Genomic DNA, 19,002 nt, shown 5'->3' with positions numbered 1-19,002 from the left:
CCTCATCCAGCAGGCAGGTCACCTGATCATAAAAGGAGATCAGGTTGGTCAGACAGGACCTGCCCCTCCTAAACCCGTGCTGGCTGGGTCTGATCCCTTGTCCGTCCTGTAGGTGCTGTGTGATTGCACTTAGGATGATTTGCTCCATAACCTTGCCAGGCACTGAGGTCAGGCTGATGGGCCTATAGTTTCCCAGGTCCTCCTTCCAGCCCTTTTTGTGGATTGGCATGACATTCACCAGCTTCCAATCATCTGGGACCTCCCCAGTGATCCAAGACTGTTGTAGATGATGGAGAGCAGCTTGGCGAGCTCTTCTGCCAGCTCCCTCATCACCCTTGGGTGGATCCCATCTGGTCCCATAGACTTGTGGGGATCTAAGTGGCTGAGCAGGTTGCTAACTGTTTCCTCCTGGATTACAGGGGGGCTATTCAGCTTCTTATCTCTTTCTACAAGCTCCAGAAGCCAGCTGTCCTCAGGACAACCTGTCTTACTGTTGAAAACTGAGGTCAAGAAAGTGTTAAATACCTCAGCCTTTTCCTCATCTTTGATAACTATATTCCCACCCATGTCCAACAAAGAATGGAGGTTTTCCTTGCCCCTCCTTTTGCTATTGATGTATCAAGAATGACTTTTTGTTATCCTTCAGAGAAGTGGCGAGATTAAGTTCAAGTTGTGCCTTCATCTCTCTAATTTTCTTTCTACATGACCTAACTATATTCCTAAACTCTTCCTGAGTAGCCAGCCCTTTTTTCCATAATTGGTAGGCTGTCTTCTTTACCCTAATTTCCATCAAAATCTCCCTGTTCAGCCAGATCGGTTGTCTTGCCCACCGGCTTGCCTTTTGGCACACTGGGACAGTGTCTAATCAGTCTCGTAAATTCAGGCTGTATTCTTCTGCTTTATAATGCTGGGTGATGTTGATTTCCAGTTATCAAACAGTGTCTTCAAGAATGTCAGTGATCTTCAATACTTTCTTTCACACAGGAAAAGGAGTTCCCAGACCTCTACTTCTGTGAGGGGTGATGTCAGTGCCATCCCAGAGCATGAGAGCAGTTCTTTGAACCCACATAAGGTAGGTATGATGGCTTCATGGATTTGGTAGCATTCAAAACAAATTTCTGTTGTCATTTCAGCTTTGGTTTTAAAGTCCTGTAGCTTACTAAAATTCCTCCATAACACTGCACAAAACGAAATATCAGGAATTACAGAAAAATGAACTTTGTTCACCTAAACTGACTGAGGTGGGCAATTAAGAATATGTTGTCAGTCAGGTCGCTCTGTGATACACAGGATAGCTGACTATCAACATGTTTGTCAGATGCTTATCACTAGCAATTCTGAATTTCAAATGGTGGGTATAGAAAAATGCAATGGAGAACGTAAAACAGTCAAATCATAAAGTACTGAATAAAAGCAGAACCACATCTACGTTGCAGCCACACCTGCTTGGATGCATTCTTTCAAATGACATTTGATTTACCATTAATATGCCAGTGTCTCAGTCTGTTGATTGAGACATCTCTCTATTTTTGCTAAGGATAGCATTATGGTTTTTTTGACACTTTTTGCCCTTCTATGCCAGAAGAACATGCCATATTTGCAAACAACAAAAGATAAGTAGGCAAAATCCTGCTACATCTCATATTCTTACAAGCATTTTGTTTCAGGGCATGCACTTCAATAGATTCCCAAGTAGACCTGGCCTAACTGGCATCTGCAAACTAAAGTAGTCAATGTACTGTGCTGTGTAGTCATTAGAATAACAAAATGAACAGTCATTTGCAGCTCTTATAAAGAGTCCCAAAAGCCCCACACATCAAGCTTTACATATCAATAAGTAGGATGAGATTGAAGCGGCTTGACTTCTTCTAAGATACCTCAAACACTCCTGGCTGCATAGTTTTTCCTGCCTTATTTGACTTGGCAATTTTTGAGGCTGATTACTGTCAGCCTTGGGGATCCTCAGAAGCCTGTATAGTAAGGCACAAATGAGAGACTGTGACAATTCTCTTACTGAAGATGGAGATGTGAGTAAATGTTATTGGTATTTATGCACTTTGTTAATTTTTGGTCAAGGCAGTAACAAGACTATATGCATGTTATAAATGAAAGAGATCTAGGTTACATTCATATGATTGTAAATTATTGACTTTGCTTGTCCTAAGTAACTAATTCTATTCAGCCAAATTTACATTTAACATGCTCCTAAATTCCTGTTAATTTAATTTATGACTTTTTCTTCTCTTATTTTGATTCTCTTCAGAGGAAGTCTTGTCTTACACTCGGTGGAAATTGGGGGAATATCTGAATTCTCCAACTAAAAAAATTAAGTTCTTAAAATAATTTCAACTAGAGAACTGTTCTGTAGTTACATCAAAGTTCCATTTTCTAATTCTTTTACATTTTATTCCTTGCTTTTAGGAAAACGTGGAAATTGATAAAGTTAATACTGAAATAACAACAGGTATGAAAAAATGTTTTTTGTTCTCCGTGTTGATCTGTGAGTTCTGCCCAGATTACTATGGAAACTGAGTTTGTCTGGCAAACTGTGTTTAGAATAATTGGGATGCCACTAGTGGATGACATCTCATCATCATCTGCTCCCTCCTGATTTGCAGTTATTTCGCAAAAGCCAGGCCAGGATGCAAGATATGCAAGGCCTTAATTGCTGGTTTTTTCCAAGTAGACATGATGACACCTTTCAGAATTTTTGCAAATGTCAACTACGCAGACTTTTCTTCCACATAAATATTCTGGCAATGAATTATTGAAATAGTATAGCAAGAGCCAACTTGAGTCAAGCATGAGCAAATGGCCTCAGACAAAATCCTCAAAAGTGGGTGAAATTTTAGAAGGAAAAATCTTCTCATAATATATGTCCTTAAAAAATCACAAGAGAGAGTCAAGTGCTTAAGAGTTAAAACTCTACAAATGGAGTTGGTGAATTTGCAAGAAGCAAATCCTCTAGATTCTTCTGAATATTTTAGACATCCTCTGATGGAAAGCAGAATTTACCAATAACAAAAAATTTGATCATCTGCAATATGAATTTAAGATTAATTTATTTGGCAAAAAAAAGCATGCCCTGAAACAAGAATATTCCTAAGCCTTGTAGCTGCCCAGTGAAACAGGCACTCCTGTTAAATCTTGCTTTCACTGAATGAATGTCCACTTGACTGAGGACCTTCGTGGGACCTGCCAGCATCTCCAGCTTTGGGGAATTCACAGCAAAAACTCAAAAAAGGTTCTCTGTGACCTGCACCTTGCATTTAGCAAAAGTTTTGGACTGAATAAATAAGTATAGACTGAATAAGTATAGAAATCTATGCTTCCAGAATTGATGTGCCGTTTAGTTAGGACAGCTTGTCAGCTGTCCTGATGACCCCTGTCTTGTGCTCCTTCTCCACCCTCACCTGTGCTTGCAGTTTCTGTAAAATCAATGGTTCTGCTCTATAGAGGTTCCCTGCATCACAGAGCAATAGTTCTGGTTGTTTTAGATAAGATCGTGAAGATTGTTCTGATTTCTTTTCACTTGTCTTTATCCATACCTGTAGTGTTTTCAGAGTAATGCTATCTTGATGATGGAGTTTATTTTGAAATTCACCTTTTTTTCTAGTGTTATGTAATCTTTGTGCATTCAAAAGCAGTGCTAAAAGTTTTTGATAACATTTATGATCATTTGTGTTCCAAAGCAGAAGACACAGCTACATCTGAGAATATCCAATACCCAAAGATGAATGTACAGTCATCCAAGTCTAGAGTAGGACACTCACCAATACTGGCTTCTGCTCATGAAAGTGGCTGTATCCGCCTATGGAGTAGTCAGGTAACTAGCTGAATGTCTTTGGGATGGGACTGGACCACTGAGAAGATAATTCCACTAATCTTTGGAGAATTGCATTTTAACTAGCAATTGCAGCAGCAGACATTTATTGCATTTTTTGCTTATTAGTTTCTTCCATGGACACAAATGAGTTCTGTTTTAATAACTGTAGCAGGGAGTAATGGCAAGTAGAAAATGAAGAAACATGATTTGAAATAATTGAAACTGACTGTAAAGTTAAGTGAAAGTCTAGAATTTGATTTTTCACTTGCAACATTTACCTTCTAAGAAAGGATGATAGGCAAGGCAGAGTGTCCTACTCACAGAAGAGGAGAAATATGTCTGGAACATTGCACAAGCCAGTTAGCACTAGGAGGGTTACAAACCAGGAGTGAATAGTATTCTAACACATAGTGTCTACAACTATTATGATCTTGAAAAGCCAGTCCGGCAACTGAGTGCCAAAGGCTTAGTTGTCATATCACCTCAGATTTCTAAGACTCTATTCCAGAAAACTTGTTACTTTAAACAAGAGGTAGAAAGTAAATACAGCAAGAAGGGGAAGTCATATGATAGGTAATATTGGTCATTCTGGCAGACAGTGATCATAATAGGTCAGCCATGTAAGGCTTTAGCAGGAATCCCAGCAAAGGCAAGTCATAGAAAGAATTTTTCAGAACGAAAAGGTAACCTTGCAGATGTTTCATGCAAAAGTAGAGTATGATGGTAAATGTATCTAAGTAGAGTATGTGTGGGCTTTGTTGTTTGTTTTTGGGTTTTTTTTAATTCATCATTGATACATTAGTCTGCTTAGATTCCTTTAGGAATCTCTAAGTTCAGATGACAGTGATGTCATCACTGGCATGATTTTAATCATCATTACATGGATGACAAAATCAAGAATCTCCTTACCGGCAAGACATTCTCCCTCATGTTCTCCCAAACCTGAAGAGGCAATAAGGGAGAAAGTCTACTGGTGCTTACTTGGAAAATATAGCAAGTTGGTGAAGGAGACATCATGGGCCCATTCGCAACAAGAAACAACTTTTCAATAGCAGATGAGGTACATAGTGATGATATTCCACAGCAAATGAGGGGTAAGTGGTGAATTAGGGGTAGGTACAACTAGATTGAATTGCCTGAAGAATTAAATAGCTTGTTATTTTGATGTGCAAGAGACAGCAATCCAGAAGAATACACCACAGCTGTCTTGGTCATTCAGTAGATTTAGGAATTTATCTTTTTTGGAAGCTGTCTGAATAGATGTGAGTTCAGCAATACTGAATAAATAAAATCAATGGCACTCGACCTCTGGTGCATTATTATTTTTAATATAAGTATTATAAGATAAATATGTGGTGTTTACTTATGTATGTATGTATTTGTTTATTTTAGGGAGACTTAATGAAAGAACTTTTGCCATTTTCAAAAGATCCCTCAGGTCCTCTGACAGTACTGTGTACAGACATCTCCACTAAAATGCTTTTGGCAGGCAGTAAAGGTGAGTAAACATCTTCAGGGCAGTCTGTAGGACTGCAAAATATCACGCTGTAAATGTACCAAAAATGCGGAAACAAAGGTCCAAAGGTTGCCGTATTTTTTCCATCAAAGCTATAACTGAAGAATTGAAAAAGGTGTTTTGTCGTATAAAAGGATGGTAGATTAAAGCTCAGCATTATAGCACTATCAGCAGCATTGTTTTCATAAAGGACATTACAATTTTTTTCGCTCACGTGCCCTGCATATACTTCCCATTTAAATTATGGTATCAATACCAAGGGCAAAGATTACTGCTAAGAACAAGCAAAAATTTCAGATCCATAGTAATAATGCTAAATTAAAAGCTGCAGCTGGGGCTGTACCAAGAGCCGTGATTCCGACACTGTTACAGAGCGCGCAGTAATGGCTCCAGCAGTACACTGCTACTATAGAAAAGCACTTGTGTCTGTGCTAGCAGCTCATTGCTAGACTTCTAATTTCACACCAAATCTGGCTTCCATTTGGCAGAATGTCCAAGAGTTTATCTGCTGTCTGATTCTTGTCCAAACCTTTAGAATCACTCTGGCAGTTTTCCATCTCTGGGTCTGTCATAAGAGATTTTTTTACTTTAATGTGTCACTTTTCTTCTCAAATAACTATTAGAACTGTTTTCTGCCAACTTCCTGCTCTTATGCTGTAAAAAATTGGATGGAACAAGAGGGTTTTTTTTCCCATTTGTTTCAAAACTGAGCCACAGACTGACACTGAAAATGAAGAGGAGTTTCCACCCTCTCTAATTCAAATCAGTAAATGAGTTCAGAAAGGCAGCATGCACTGAACAGGATTTTAATTAGTGGTGGAAAAGTATCCACGTTATTACCTATTCATTTGATACTCTCCCTTTGCCTTTTTGTGTTTGTGTCACTGTGTATTTGCTTTTCATGCTTTTTGCACTGTTCTCTGCAATGCTGCTACCAAATTCCTGTTCCAATTACAGATTTTTCCTTGTTAGGAAAAGGTCAACTTCTCTGCCAGCCTCCTTGCTTGCAGATGTACAGTCCTAGAAATCAGATGTGACCAGTATGAAAGTTGGAATTACACAAAAGATTCCTCTGTCTAGTAGCAGAAATGAGAAATGAGGCAACTTCATCAGGAAAGAGGGAGCCTAGGCAGGAAACTTAGCAGTTGTGGGTCACAAGGAAAGTGGTTCTTTGATTCTTGTTTCACATGAGTGCCCTAAAAGGTTGTAAAACATTAAGTTTTCATTATGTATACAATTCAACTTTATCCATTTTACCAGGATTGAAAACCAATTTAATCCCCAGGAAGCTTTTGTACCTCATCTGTGCAATAGACAACTGTCTTGGCAAGATGACTCTTATTTTTCACTCATGTAATTTAAAGAAAAAACTTTATGTGTTTTCCATTTCAAACCTCTCCAGTCAATTACACATTGCTCAAAATGAGTTTATACATTTCTTTGCATATTAATTAATTAATAGTCCATTATTTCTACTCTGTGCTTGACAATGAGATAGTGACATTCACTGTAAAATGACTGACCTGTAGTCCCTGCTTTATTCTGCCCAGTGTTTACTAAGAGCAAATGGCAGCAACAAGTGAATGTGTAGCACTAATGAAATTTGTTGATGTTTTACTTTCTCCTTTCTTAAACAGAAGGATATGTTATCTGCTGGAACATTGCCTCATTCTTAGAAGATTCACAAAATAAAAAAAAAGTAAGGAAAAATCTGTCAGATTTTCTTACTTTGAACATTATACCAAGATAAGAGAGAGAAAAACGGATTCAGAGCTCTAAAGAGACTAAAGATATTTCATGCATATAAAAATCATATCTTGTGCTTGAAATAATAACTTGATGCTGTGAAAAACAAGAAAAATATAATTAAATGGTGTTAGCATTATTCCATTGTGTTTCCAAGAAGGTACGTTAAGAATTAATTTATCCACGTCCCTTGAGCGGCATTTCTACCATATGCCATTTGCAGGCTGTTTCATGGAGGGATTACTTTTTCATCTCTTCTAATTTTCAGAAAGACATGGTGATAAGTCCACTAAGCTAGCAACCATGGTGGGATACAGAACTGCCTCAAATGTGGTTATGTTGCTTTTTTCCCTCAGCAAGTAAAGGAGAAGCTCTGCTGGAGGGCACACAATACTGAAGTGGTTGACTTATTTCATGAAGAGGAGAAAAATGTGGTGGTGACAGCATCCATTGATGGTTCTGTCAGGTACAAAAATGACGAATACTTTTACTGCTATGGCAGATCAGTTGAACCGTCTTCAAAGTTCCTCTTGTTGCTGGACTTGTATATAGGCTAAAACTTAAAATAAAAATAAAATCACTAAAGAAATTTTGTGTAGATCCTGCTCTGGTGGCATCACCTTACTGTAGGAACAATTCAGGATATTGGTACCTTTACTCCTCAGTTTCATATATATAAAGTGAACTGTTTGTTTGTTTTCTGTTTTTTACAACAACCTTCTGACATTTTTTTTACTTTCAAATTACATTATACAGTGAACTTCAATCTCTTTGTTGTTCTTTTATGACAAGCATACTGAACTCTAGAACAGTGCTGCAGAATTTGTTATTGTAGACAGGTATTTTCTCACTTTTGTTCCACTTCTAAAAGTATCAATTTTTCCTTTCTGTCCTTTGGCACTGCTTCTACTATGTCTGTAGGATTTGGCATGCTGACAGTGGATACTATTTTGGTTACTTTGGACAATCTAGGAAGTTTGAATTATCAGACACCAATCGGTTGATTTTGCCTCCTGATGTTAAAAACTTTACTGCTATAATTAAAGAGGAAAGCAAGCCTATGGAAAAGAAGGTTGAATATCCTCTCATGCTGGACAAAGAAAAGTAAGATCTCATAAATTTACATTCATGTATGATTGGGGAAACAGTTTTGAAAATATACTTTAAAAGCATCTTTCACCTGAAGGTCAGAAAAATATTAGTACTATGAGTAATTTAGAAAAATCCTTTTTAAAGTTGTTTTTTACCCAGCATGGATAAGTGACAGTCATGATTAGGTTCAAGATTTGAATTCAGTAGTAGTGATGACTAGATAATTGTCTGAGCTTTTAGCCTAATTATAGTCTGTATATTATGTACACTGTTCAGGTTAGCAGCCTGTTACTTTCATATTCCAGAAGTTGCTATACTTCCGATGTCCCAAAAACATATAGAAAAATCTTAATGTGAATAGTTTCAACCAAAACACAAATCCTTCTAGAAGAATAAATCAAATTTAATCTTTCAGTTTAAAAAATGGTCATCTTAAATTTGATGAGATGTTTATGGATACATTCATGTACATGGATAATGGATTCACAGATCATGACATTCTGAAACTAGTATAAATGTTGTGTGTTTGATAGCAGCATTGGACTTTTCTTCTAGGTAGAGTTCCTAAGAGGTATGGCTTAGTTATAAGTCATTGGTCCTTGGTCCTTGGTCCTCTAGTTTAAGTCATATTTCTAGTCCTGAACTGCCTGGTTCATTAATTAGTGGGTTGACCAAGTGAACATAAACACTGACGAGACATCTTCAGTGGCAACACACACAAGTGTCTTTAGTAACAAAGTAGTCCAAATCTGGGAAAAAAAATATTTCAGGGCTTAAAAAGTCATGCATGCTTTAGTGGTAAGATTTCATATAGCATGTGCAGTATGAAGCTGTCTTTTAACCAAAGCACTTTGGGACAATGGAAAATCTCTAGGGTGTTTTACTGTTACCCCATTTAATTCAGTATCCTGCTAAGACTTGTTATTCCATGGAGTTCTTGCTAATATGAGTAGTCTCACTGTAGTCAGAACAGTAACTCATCAATAGAGAGAAGTGCTTGGCTGTGTTTGAAGGACTAACCCCTGTAGTCCTTTGGAATAGTCAGCAGCTAGTTTGAAATCTCTGAAATCAAAGAGACTATCATTGAGTCAGCTAACCTTAAAGAAACTTTCCATTAATTACATGTCTGTGTCAAACTGTGACTACTTTTTGAGGATTCTTCAAATATTTCAGTAAAGGAGATTGGCTATCATACATTTAAACACATTAATTACACAAAGAGCAAGCAAATGAAAAAACCTTAACTGTGTAGAGAACCGGGAAAAAAACCAGCCACATGCTGCTGTACCCTCCAGCAGATCAATACATCTAACTCAGTGTCATCTGCAAACTAACTGAGGGAGCACTCAATCCTCTCGTCCAGATCATTGATAAAGGTATTAAACAGAACTGGCCCCAATACTAAGCCCTGGAGAATACCATTTGTGACTGGCTGCCAGCTGGATTTAATTCCATTCATCAGCACTCTCTGGGCCTGGCCATCCAGCCAGTTTTTACCCAGCGAACAGTACACCATCCAAGCCATGAGCAGACAGTTTTTCCAGGAGAAAGCTGGGGGAAAATATTCCCCAAATGTGCACATACCCAAAAAGGACGCAAACTCAGCTGAGTACAGTTTAAACAAGCATCTCAGGTGATCTATTGAAAAATGCCAGCATGTAGATAGGCCCATACAGACAAACAGTCTCAATTTCTCTCTGTAGTTCATAATTCCTTAGCTTATGTGATCTGACTTAATTTTTCTGATTATAAATGAAACTGTGTTAATCTGCACTATCAGACACTCCAGATAGTTTCTTCTCACGACTAAGTTTGGAAACCAGACAAATGTAACAAACCTTTGTTACAAAAGTTGTGTTCAGGAATTGCAGTTAGAACTGATGGAAATCCTGAAAAGCTATAAGACAGTGAGCACAAGTGTTTTTATTAACATTAAGAAGTGTTTTTATTAACATGTCCTGCCTTCTACTGCCTTCTACAGATGACAGCCAGTACTTAAATTGACAAAGTGTTAGTGAAGCACTTCATAACACCTATGAAGGTCCTAATATAAATTATATTGTGAAGATATATGGAATAATTTATATTTTGAAATAATTTCATTTTGGAACTAGATAAGAATGTTGCATTCAAAATCATCATTTTGATAGGAACATCAGATTTTTTTCTGTCTTGTGTGTACAGGTGGAAGTCCCTGACCAGACTACCTTTTGTTTTAGAAAAGGCTCAACATTCAAATGTAATTCAGGACTTCAAGTTTTTCCAAGCTCTGGCTCCTGAAAAGGTAGCTAATGTATATGACAAATTTGTTTCTGTTCTGGGCAACATATAGGAAATGCAATTGTATTTCTCACTTAGAAATTATCTACAAATAACCCTATGTATCCCTATTGTTCCATGGACAAGCTAGAACAAAAATGCATAAACAGAGGGATCTAAGAAACCTCCCTGGTTTTCATTCCCATTTTTCACATTTTCAAATTTCAATTTACAAGGTAGTACTGGTTTAACAGAATTAAAAAAAACCAAACAAACATACAAACCCAAATACAAACAAACACCAAAAAAACCCCACAATCTAGGATTTTCCCATACTTCAACAGAAAACCTAAATATCTTCAGTTTACTCAAAGGAAGTGTGATAATACTAGAACAATAGACAGTGAATTCCTGGTTACACACAATAATTCTTTCAGGGTTCCTATGAAATCAGAAACCAGGAGAGTTCTGAGTTAGATTTCATTATGAATGCTTTCTACAGCTCTGACTGAATATCGGTGGAGCTCCTCCACCTTTACCTGGCTCAGCCCTTAAAAGTCATGGGAACAGATAAAACTTCTTCTCTTGCAGTTGTAGTAGAAAAGGAAAAATACACCAATTCTATGGCCCCCGGCCAAAAAAAGCTTCCATTCACACCTTTCTGACCATTCTTTGCCAAAAGTTAATGGTCAACAGCTAGTGAGGGGTATGAACTCTTAATATTCTTTCCTAACCTTTGTGGTACCATGAGTCTCCTGCATACCACAGTCTCATATTCTAATGTGACCAGCAAAGATCCAAACAGTAGTCAGTGAAAAACAACAGAGAAAGCAGTTTTCATTGGTCCCCTGCTGTTCAACAGCTGTAGATACAGCACTGTGTAATAAGAAAACAGTGTTAGTGGGGAAGAAATATGTCAATGCTGGTATAAAACATTAAATTTACCGTAGCAAAGTCAGTGGTTGACTACATTGTCAGACACGTCAATAGAAATTGGCTTGGCTTTGGGTTTTACCAAGTCACTCAAAAAAAGGATTGTCTGGAGGTCTCATAGCAGAAGATACTTGATACACATTAGCACTGGAGTCCCATTCTGACTGAGCTTTCAATGAGAAAAAGGTTTGATTTCCTATCATTTGCCTTAGAGCAGAACAAAACAGTGAGCTTCGGTTTGCACTTCAGACTGGAGATGTGCTATTCAGTGGCGTTGATTAGCTCACTGTAATCCAGTTGTCCTGTTTTTCTGAAATGGTTAATGCCTAGTAATCAATGCACGTCAGTAATGCTTAAAATTGACAGACAGAAACTTGAAGATATTCCTTTAGGAATGTTTTACATTGTTGAAGATGTGGTATCTCTTAAAGTGTTACTACTGCAGCACACTCAGTGTGTAAGACCATGAGAAAAATGTAAGAAAATCTCTCCATAATGGACCATTTCAAAATAAACTCACATTTTCAAATTTGAAGGAAACAAGAGTTCTTTGCAGTATATCAAGTTGTAGGTGCTTTTTTTGTTCTCTTTTTGGAGGCCCAGAAATTGTCTTCTTCGTGTGAAATCACAGCTATTTCATGTAGAGGCAGTTTCATTTCCTGCCCTGTCCATAGGTTAATACCTATGTAAGTCTCAGGATACATGTGACTGTGGATGAACTGTCAAGGTACCCCAAGTATTTTCACAAATTCAAAGCTTTCGGCAATTAGCAGAAACATTTTGTTCATCTGCATCTTTCCCAACTGGCTGCTAAAGTGTTTGTGATTTGCACAGCCTAACAGAATAGCCAGACTGACAGCTGTGATGAAACTGTCATCTGGGGGCAAGTCCTTACTCCATTACACCTTGGCTAGACTTGCACTGTCCTCTGCTAACATGCATCCACCAAACCAGACGAGTACCCTGAAAATTCTTCCTTTATTGAGCCTATCCAAAGTGTTAATAGGTGAGAGAACTAAGTGTTTAAAACTAGCTTTAACTTAGGTGACAGAAAGCATTTTGATGTGCCCCTTGTGAAGCTGGAATTTTGCTGGTTGTGCATTTTCTATAGCAGAAGATTGATCCCCTCCTATGAAAAAAATGTTCAAGGCAGTTTTTACATGGTACAAAGATAACCTGTCCATAAACCATAATCTGTTTACATAGTAATGCTATACATTTCTTCAGATAACATGAATGTTAACATGCAATTCAATAATAGAAGTAATGTCTTCATTACCTTTTGGCTTCAGCTAGTAATGCACTGACTTTGGCTTCCCTTGGTCAGATGGAACCTCAGGAAATTGTTGAGCCTGGAAGCAAAGAAGCTGGTGCAGTATATGGGATTCTTCCTATATATGAGGTGAGCACAAGTGTTTTCTCCTTCTTGCAGTGGCTTTCATAGAGCAGAAGCCACTAGCAGTAGGACATTATTACAGTGATGTATTCTGACATTCTATTGTTAACTGTCTGCTTCTCAATTTAATTTTCTCACATGATTTGCATTACTACCTAACCAACTTCATCTGATGGAAGCTTGAGATTCCAGCTGAAGTGAGCATGCCAAAAAGTGAGTATTCCAGGCATTTACTTCTCCTGTTCAACCTCACATCATTAATTTTTTGCTCAGACTTGAATCTTTCAGCCAGCCCAAAAACTATTTATTCTCATCTGCCCAAAGCTTTGGGTATTGTAAGGTAGTACTATTTTATGGGTACTATTGATTTGTTCTATTGCAAGCTGTCTAGCAAAACTTCCTGGGTTGTTCCTTCTATGGAGAAAGATTGGAATATTCCATAGCCCACCTATCACAGGATGAAAAGAATCATCCCTAGCAAAGGTGCTGATCTCTTTCTATAGGGGGAACCTAGAGAACTAGCTTGGATAAGACTCCTAACTCCTAGATGGCTAGTTAGGTGGGATGAGTAGGGTACTCTGCAACATATGTATGACTTAATGCTTGTACATGCAGCATTGCAGAGTGTCTCAAAAGAGCAAACTCAGGAGCACAATGTTCAAAAAGTTGGCACATTTGCTATTCTTCTGACCATTAATGTGCTTTGGAAATCAGTGTTTTGTTTTCTTTCAGAAAAAGAAAATAAAATACAGGGGGTCTTGTGCCTTGGTAAATTAGGAGCAGCAACTGCTCTGAAGCCAGTGGCACTGCAATGGATTTACAATTAAGTGAAGTCAGACTTTTTTGTGAGCTACATGTACAAAAAATAATTTTTTTTGTCTATTCTGTTACAAAATGTTATCACTCTGGTCTATTCGCCTCAATATATTAATTAGTTCTTGAAATTTTCTAAAGGTCTTCAGAGGATCAAAGCTATGAAGTCCAGTGGATGGACAATGGATAAAGATTCCAATGAAGATTAGGGTCAAGACAAATAAACATAGCAACCATCTTCATAAAAGTGTAATAGCAGATTCCTTTTATCATATTTTAATTTTTTAATATTATATTTAAAATCCATTTCATTATTAAGTAGAACATATAGAAATCAAATCTTTACTTCTATTCCAGTCCTTCATGCAGAGAACATATTCTAATAAAGCCAGTGTATGATTATAACTAGACACTCACAGAAAAGCCCATTTGACTCCACTTCTTGATGGTTAAGAAGGAAAAGCACCTTACTATGATAACTGCTTAAAGATTCTGTGATTCCGTGATTCCTTCCAATTGTTTTGTTAATGCTATACAGACAAGTCTTCAGAATTATTATTTTAATACCTTTTAGTGCCAATATTTTGTTTGTTCAGAACATGCCTTGACCAGAATTGTTAGTGGCATGAAATGGCCATATTAACCAAAAAGTTCACTTTCAGCTGCTCAGATTCCTTTGGGTTTATGCTGTGTTAGAAACACACTAACATGTAATAGTAAGAAAAATCTATTTAGATAAGATTTTTTTTAAAATTATTTTTTCTGGTCAGCTTACTGCCTGTCAGTTCAGGTTTATGGGGGAAATCCTGATCCCTCATGGAACTAATTTAAATCTCAGCAATGCAGATTTAAAATAGTAAAAAACACTATAAATCAACTCAATTGACCCCAATTATTTTCACCATTTTATTATTATATAATACATACCAAGCCTAGGGCATGACAGATATGTTTAAAGGAAGGTCTGTGTATTCAGGGTTTAATAAGGGTGAAGGTTTAATAGCATTATTTTATCATTACTGTAATTCAATATGAACTGCTTACACCTAACTGTTGTAAGAAATTTCAAAATTTTTAAAAGTTGTTCAGCATATTTTATGATGATCAGAAAGCATACTCCTTTTCAGCAGTTGCCAGTAGGTATTTACTTAATGAAAGACTAGTAACAGTGTCATTCTGGTGGATTTTGAATTAATTAAATGTGCTAAAACCTACTTAATATCTTACCAATTTTTATGATTGGACCCTGAATCCCTTATTTAAACCTGTGCCTTTAGATAGCATGAGAACTGGCAAATGTTGGAAACATATTCTCAACGACATTTAAGAAAGCTATTGCTTTCTTAGATTTCTCCCTTCTTTCATAGCACAGTAATGTCAGAAAGCTTCATTCTTCTTGTGCTTTAGTCTCTATTTTCATCTAAACAGAGAGTCCAAAGCTTTAACTAGCATGGGTATTAATAGCATCATATTGCAGCATCTTCCATCCTGGGCTGCCCAATGAGCTGGCATTCTGCTTGGGAAAGCACATGGTAAAAGGGGAAGGGATCTTGGGTTTATGTAAAAATCATTCCCATTGAAATCAGTGGATAGCCCATTGAACATCTAAGAATTCATTATGGCCCTGAAACAAAGATCTTAATCAGGACCAGTGTAGTATTTATTATATAAAAGAAAATGCTCTTGCTTGAGATCTCAGATAAGATATCTGCTTCCTTAGGGAAGATATTTCAGGAACTTCAATTATCAGGAATAAATAAAATTGGGTTTACACTGACAGAAAGATGTGTGAATTTTAGTGCCAAAGGCGATTGGCTGTATGATCTGTCACCTTTTGGGTGACAGAAGGCAGAGAAACCAAGAGTACCTTCTGTGGCCAAATGCCTGTTTGTGTTTCTATTTTGATTTCCAGTTGAAGGGTCTTAACATACATTTGCTCCCAGTTATTCTCCATGTCAAAACTGCTGGTTTCCTCCCTGCTTCAATTTGTCCAGTTTGAACTTCTGTACATTGAATATCATACTGAGTTTTTTTCTGCTAGATTAAGCTTCATCAACCATCAAAAATCCTTTCCAGAGACTATTCTTAATCAAAGAATCACAGAATGGTTTGGGGTTGTGGTGGGTTGACCTTGGCTGGATGCCAGGTGCCCACCCAGTCACTCTATCACTCCCCTTCCCAGCCAGACAGGGGAGAGAGTAAGGTGGAAAAAACAACTCGTGGGTTTCGATAAGGCAGTTTATTTAAAGTAAAAAGCAAAGCAGAAGCTTGCGCATGCAAAAGTGAAGCAAAGTGAAAGATAGCAAGGTTTATTCTCTGCTTCCCATGAGCAGTGATGATCTGCCACTCCTGAGAAGCAGGGCTTCAGCACACATGATGGTTTCTCAGCAGGCAGCCATTGGAGACAATGAATGCCCACCTTCCTGCTCCTTGCCTTAGCTTTTACATCTGAGCTGACATATGATATGGAATGTCCCTTTGGTCAGTTTGGGTCAGCTGGCCTACTTGGGTCTCCTCCCAGGATCTTGCTCTCAACTGAGGAAGGAACAGTGCTGATGCTGTGCTCAGCAGTAGCCAAAACACTGACGTGTTGTCATCACCCTTCTAGCTGCCAATTCAAAGCACAGCACTGTGAGGGCTACTGAGGGGAAATGAGCTCCAGCTCAGCCAGACCCAATACAGGGGTGGAGGGGGCCTTAAAAACCATCTAATTCCAACCCCCCTGCCATGGAGAGGGACACCTTCCACTAGATGTGGAAGAAGTTCCCTAAAGCCTCATCCAACCTGGTCCTGAACACTTCCAGAGATGAAGTCAATGCCTGCTCTCCATGATCCAATGAACTTGTCTGAGATGAGAGTAAGGAGCAGCCTGGGCATTTAGCTGAGGGGAAGTGCATTGCATCTTCAGGAGTCAGTTACAGGCCTGGAAGCAGTGTGTTATACTGATGTGCCAGTCTGAACTAACAAGCCCTGTCAACTCCAATAGGTTCTGCATGGCTCTGGCTCCAGTATCCTCACAGATGCTCCACAAGCCTCTGGTTCTGTTCCCTCCAAAACCTCTATGAAAGAGAAAATCAGGGGAGTGTGATACATAGAAATCACATTTCCAACTGTGTGAGCTTGAAGGCAAAAGCAAAACACAGTATTCTCCTTTACCTAGGTTCTATGAGCCTCCCAATTACTTTTGGTAGCAAAGTTACCAGTAGTTTGAGCTTTGCGAGTCTCTCACTATAAGGCAAATTTCTGTAGACTTTTTATCTCTTTTTAGACTTTTCATCACAGTGGTTGTCTTTTTGCTAAGTTTCTGCCTTAGAAATCCATTTTTTACTCATAATCCTACAAGAATAATATACTCAAAAGAAGAGTTAATATACCCTGCTGTTTCTGCCTGTTAGTTCCTTGCTTATGCTTTCAAAGAACATGTTCATCCTCTAAGCCAGAAGTGTGCCTGCTGAGCTCATATTCAATTAATTATCCATCATGATTCCGCAATCCTTCCTGGCATTTCAGCATTCCAGGACAATGTCACGACATGAATACAAACACAGAATACATATTCTATTGTCCTTTCGCTAAAGGTACCACTCCTTGCCTAGTGTGTCACCTTAGTGAGTAATTAATCCATATAAATAGTGCCATTGTTACCTAATATTTTGAGGAAAATAGCAGGTTTTCTATATCACTGGCATTGAATGGTGTTTGATCTGCTGGCTTTCTTGAAAAGACATTCTTCTCATGAGCTGAATATACGATGATTTGCAATGTTTTACCTGCCTCCAACTTGTTATAGGGCTATGATAGATTTAGGAGTAACTGCATTTTTTTCTTTAGCAAAATATCTTGTGGGAGTATATTTAAACTTATTGTGATCAGCTGTACTAGGTCTGGCTGGGATGAATGTAATTTTCTTCATAGCAGCCTGTATGGTGCTGTGTCCTGGATTTGTGACTAAAATAGTGTTGATAACAGACCGGTGTTTTGACTATCGCTGAGCAATGCCTGCACAGCAACAAGGTGCTTTTTTCCCACACCCAGTGAGTTGGCTGGGGATGCACAAGAAGCTGGGAAGGGACACAGCTGGGACAGCTGACCTAAACTGACCAGAACTATTCCATACCATGTAACATCTTGCTTAGAAATAAGAGCTCACGGAATGGAGGAGGAAACCAAGATGTGTTTGTCTTCCCAAGTAACCATTTATTATGCATGCTAAGGCCCTGCTTCCCAGGAAGTGGCTAAACATCTGCCTGCTGATGGGAAGTAGTGGTTGAATTCCTTAGTTTGCCTTGCTCAAACATGCAGCTTTGCTTCACCTATTAAACTGCCTTCACTGTGGCCTATGAGTTTTCTCACTTTTGCTTTTCCAAATCTCTTCCCCCGTCCTACTGGAAGAAGTAAGGAAGCACGCAAGCAACTGGGAAAGTACTTGGTGTCTGCCAGGGTCAGCCCACCCCATTAACTAACATTGTGATTAAAACCAAAATCAGCCTTGTCTGACAAACCAAGTGGCACCAGATAAAGTGTAATCTTCCATTTACTATTTATGTTCCCTGATTTGGCAGTTAGTGTATGAAAGGTAACATTCCTGGAATTCTGAGTCCTATCTCCCTTTGAAACACAGCAACATCAGCTCTCTTCCTGTTACCTGAAAATTTCCTAGTCTTCAAAGAATAAAAATGAACAGGTCAGGTTCAGAGAGCTCCTTACCCATTTCTTTTGATGCTCTTTTGTGTTATGTTTTATCACTGTGCAATAATTTCTCTTTGATATTGTCCCTATTAATAGTTAGACCTAAACTATTTTACTGTGGTTGCAAGGTGCAGATCTCCCACTTCTCTTCAGTTTATTAATTGACTATTTACTTCTCAGAACTATTTACTTATTGTTTTCTTTTTACCAAACTTTTAGCACTGCTACGATTTCACAGATTCTTAATTTTCAAACGTTACTCTTTTCAGTCTTGCTTTCTGCTCCCTTTGGTTTTCCTTATCAATTGCCTGTGTTTTCCAAGAGCTGATTTGTACTCATGGCTATTCATTTTCTCCACTGTGCAGAAAAACCCATCCATGATGTAGTACTATTCCCAGCAACAATCAAGTGTTTAATCCTATGCTGATTTAAATCAATGGACTGGCCATCAGGAAGGAATTGTGCTGTAAGGAAAACTGTCAAAAATGCATGATGTGTATGTGCTATCTTTATCAGCCTTCCATCCAGTCACTACCTTGCTATTTAAACTGTGACAAATTTACAGTGCTGTATTCTCAGATTTTTTTCCCTAATTCATTAAACTAAGAAAACCTGAGTAGTTCAGACTGCATGTCATTGCTCAGCATTACTGTTTACTTGAGTTCCAATTCCTAGGGCTTTATAAACACTAAATGGAAACCAAACCTGGCCTCAAATATTTTACACAATAAT

General features: G+C 38.1%; 1 protein-coding gene across 1 annotated transcript in view; it reads left to right on the top strand.

Moving 5' to 3' along the window:
- WDR64 (WD repeat domain 64) overlaps positions 1 to 18,884 on the top strand; it is an 88,963-nt gene extending 70,079 nt beyond the window's left edge. The window contains exons 20-31 of the mRNA XM_029965026.1: positions 985 to 1,072; positions 2,422 to 2,464; positions 3,693 to 3,826; positions 5,219 to 5,324; positions 6,980 to 7,041; positions 7,445 to 7,554; positions 8,010 to 8,192; positions 10,365 to 10,464; positions 12,700 to 12,774; positions 12,948 to 12,981; positions 13,723 to 13,830; positions 18,636 to 18,884. Coding sequence (XP_029820886.1) covers positions 985 to 1,072; positions 2,422 to 2,464; positions 3,693 to 3,826; positions 5,219 to 5,324; positions 6,980 to 7,041; positions 7,445 to 7,554; positions 8,010 to 8,192; positions 10,365 to 10,464; positions 12,700 to 12,774; positions 12,948 to 12,981; positions 13,723 to 13,790 — 1,003 coding nt within the window. The 3' untranslated portion in view covers positions 13,791 to 13,830; positions 18,636 to 18,884. The remainder of the gene's footprint in view (positions 1 to 984; positions 1,073 to 2,421; positions 2,465 to 3,692; positions 3,827 to 5,218; positions 5,325 to 6,979; positions 7,042 to 7,444; positions 7,555 to 8,009; positions 8,193 to 10,364; positions 10,465 to 12,699; positions 12,775 to 12,947; positions 12,982 to 13,722; positions 13,831 to 18,635) is intronic.
- The last annotated feature ends 118 nt before the right edge of the window (positions 18,885 to 19,002 follow it).

Source organism: Manacus vitellinus, unplaced genomic scaffold (assembly GCF_001715985.3).
Source record: "Manacus vitellinus isolate BGI_N305 unplaced genomic scaffold, ASM171598v3 scaffold_8_pilon, whole genome shotgun sequence".
In the NCBI taxonomy this organism is placed as follows: domain Eukaryota; kingdom Metazoa; phylum Chordata; class Aves; order Passeriformes; family Pipridae; genus Manacus; species Manacus vitellinus.
This window is presented reverse-complemented; position numbering and strand designations above follow the sequence as displayed.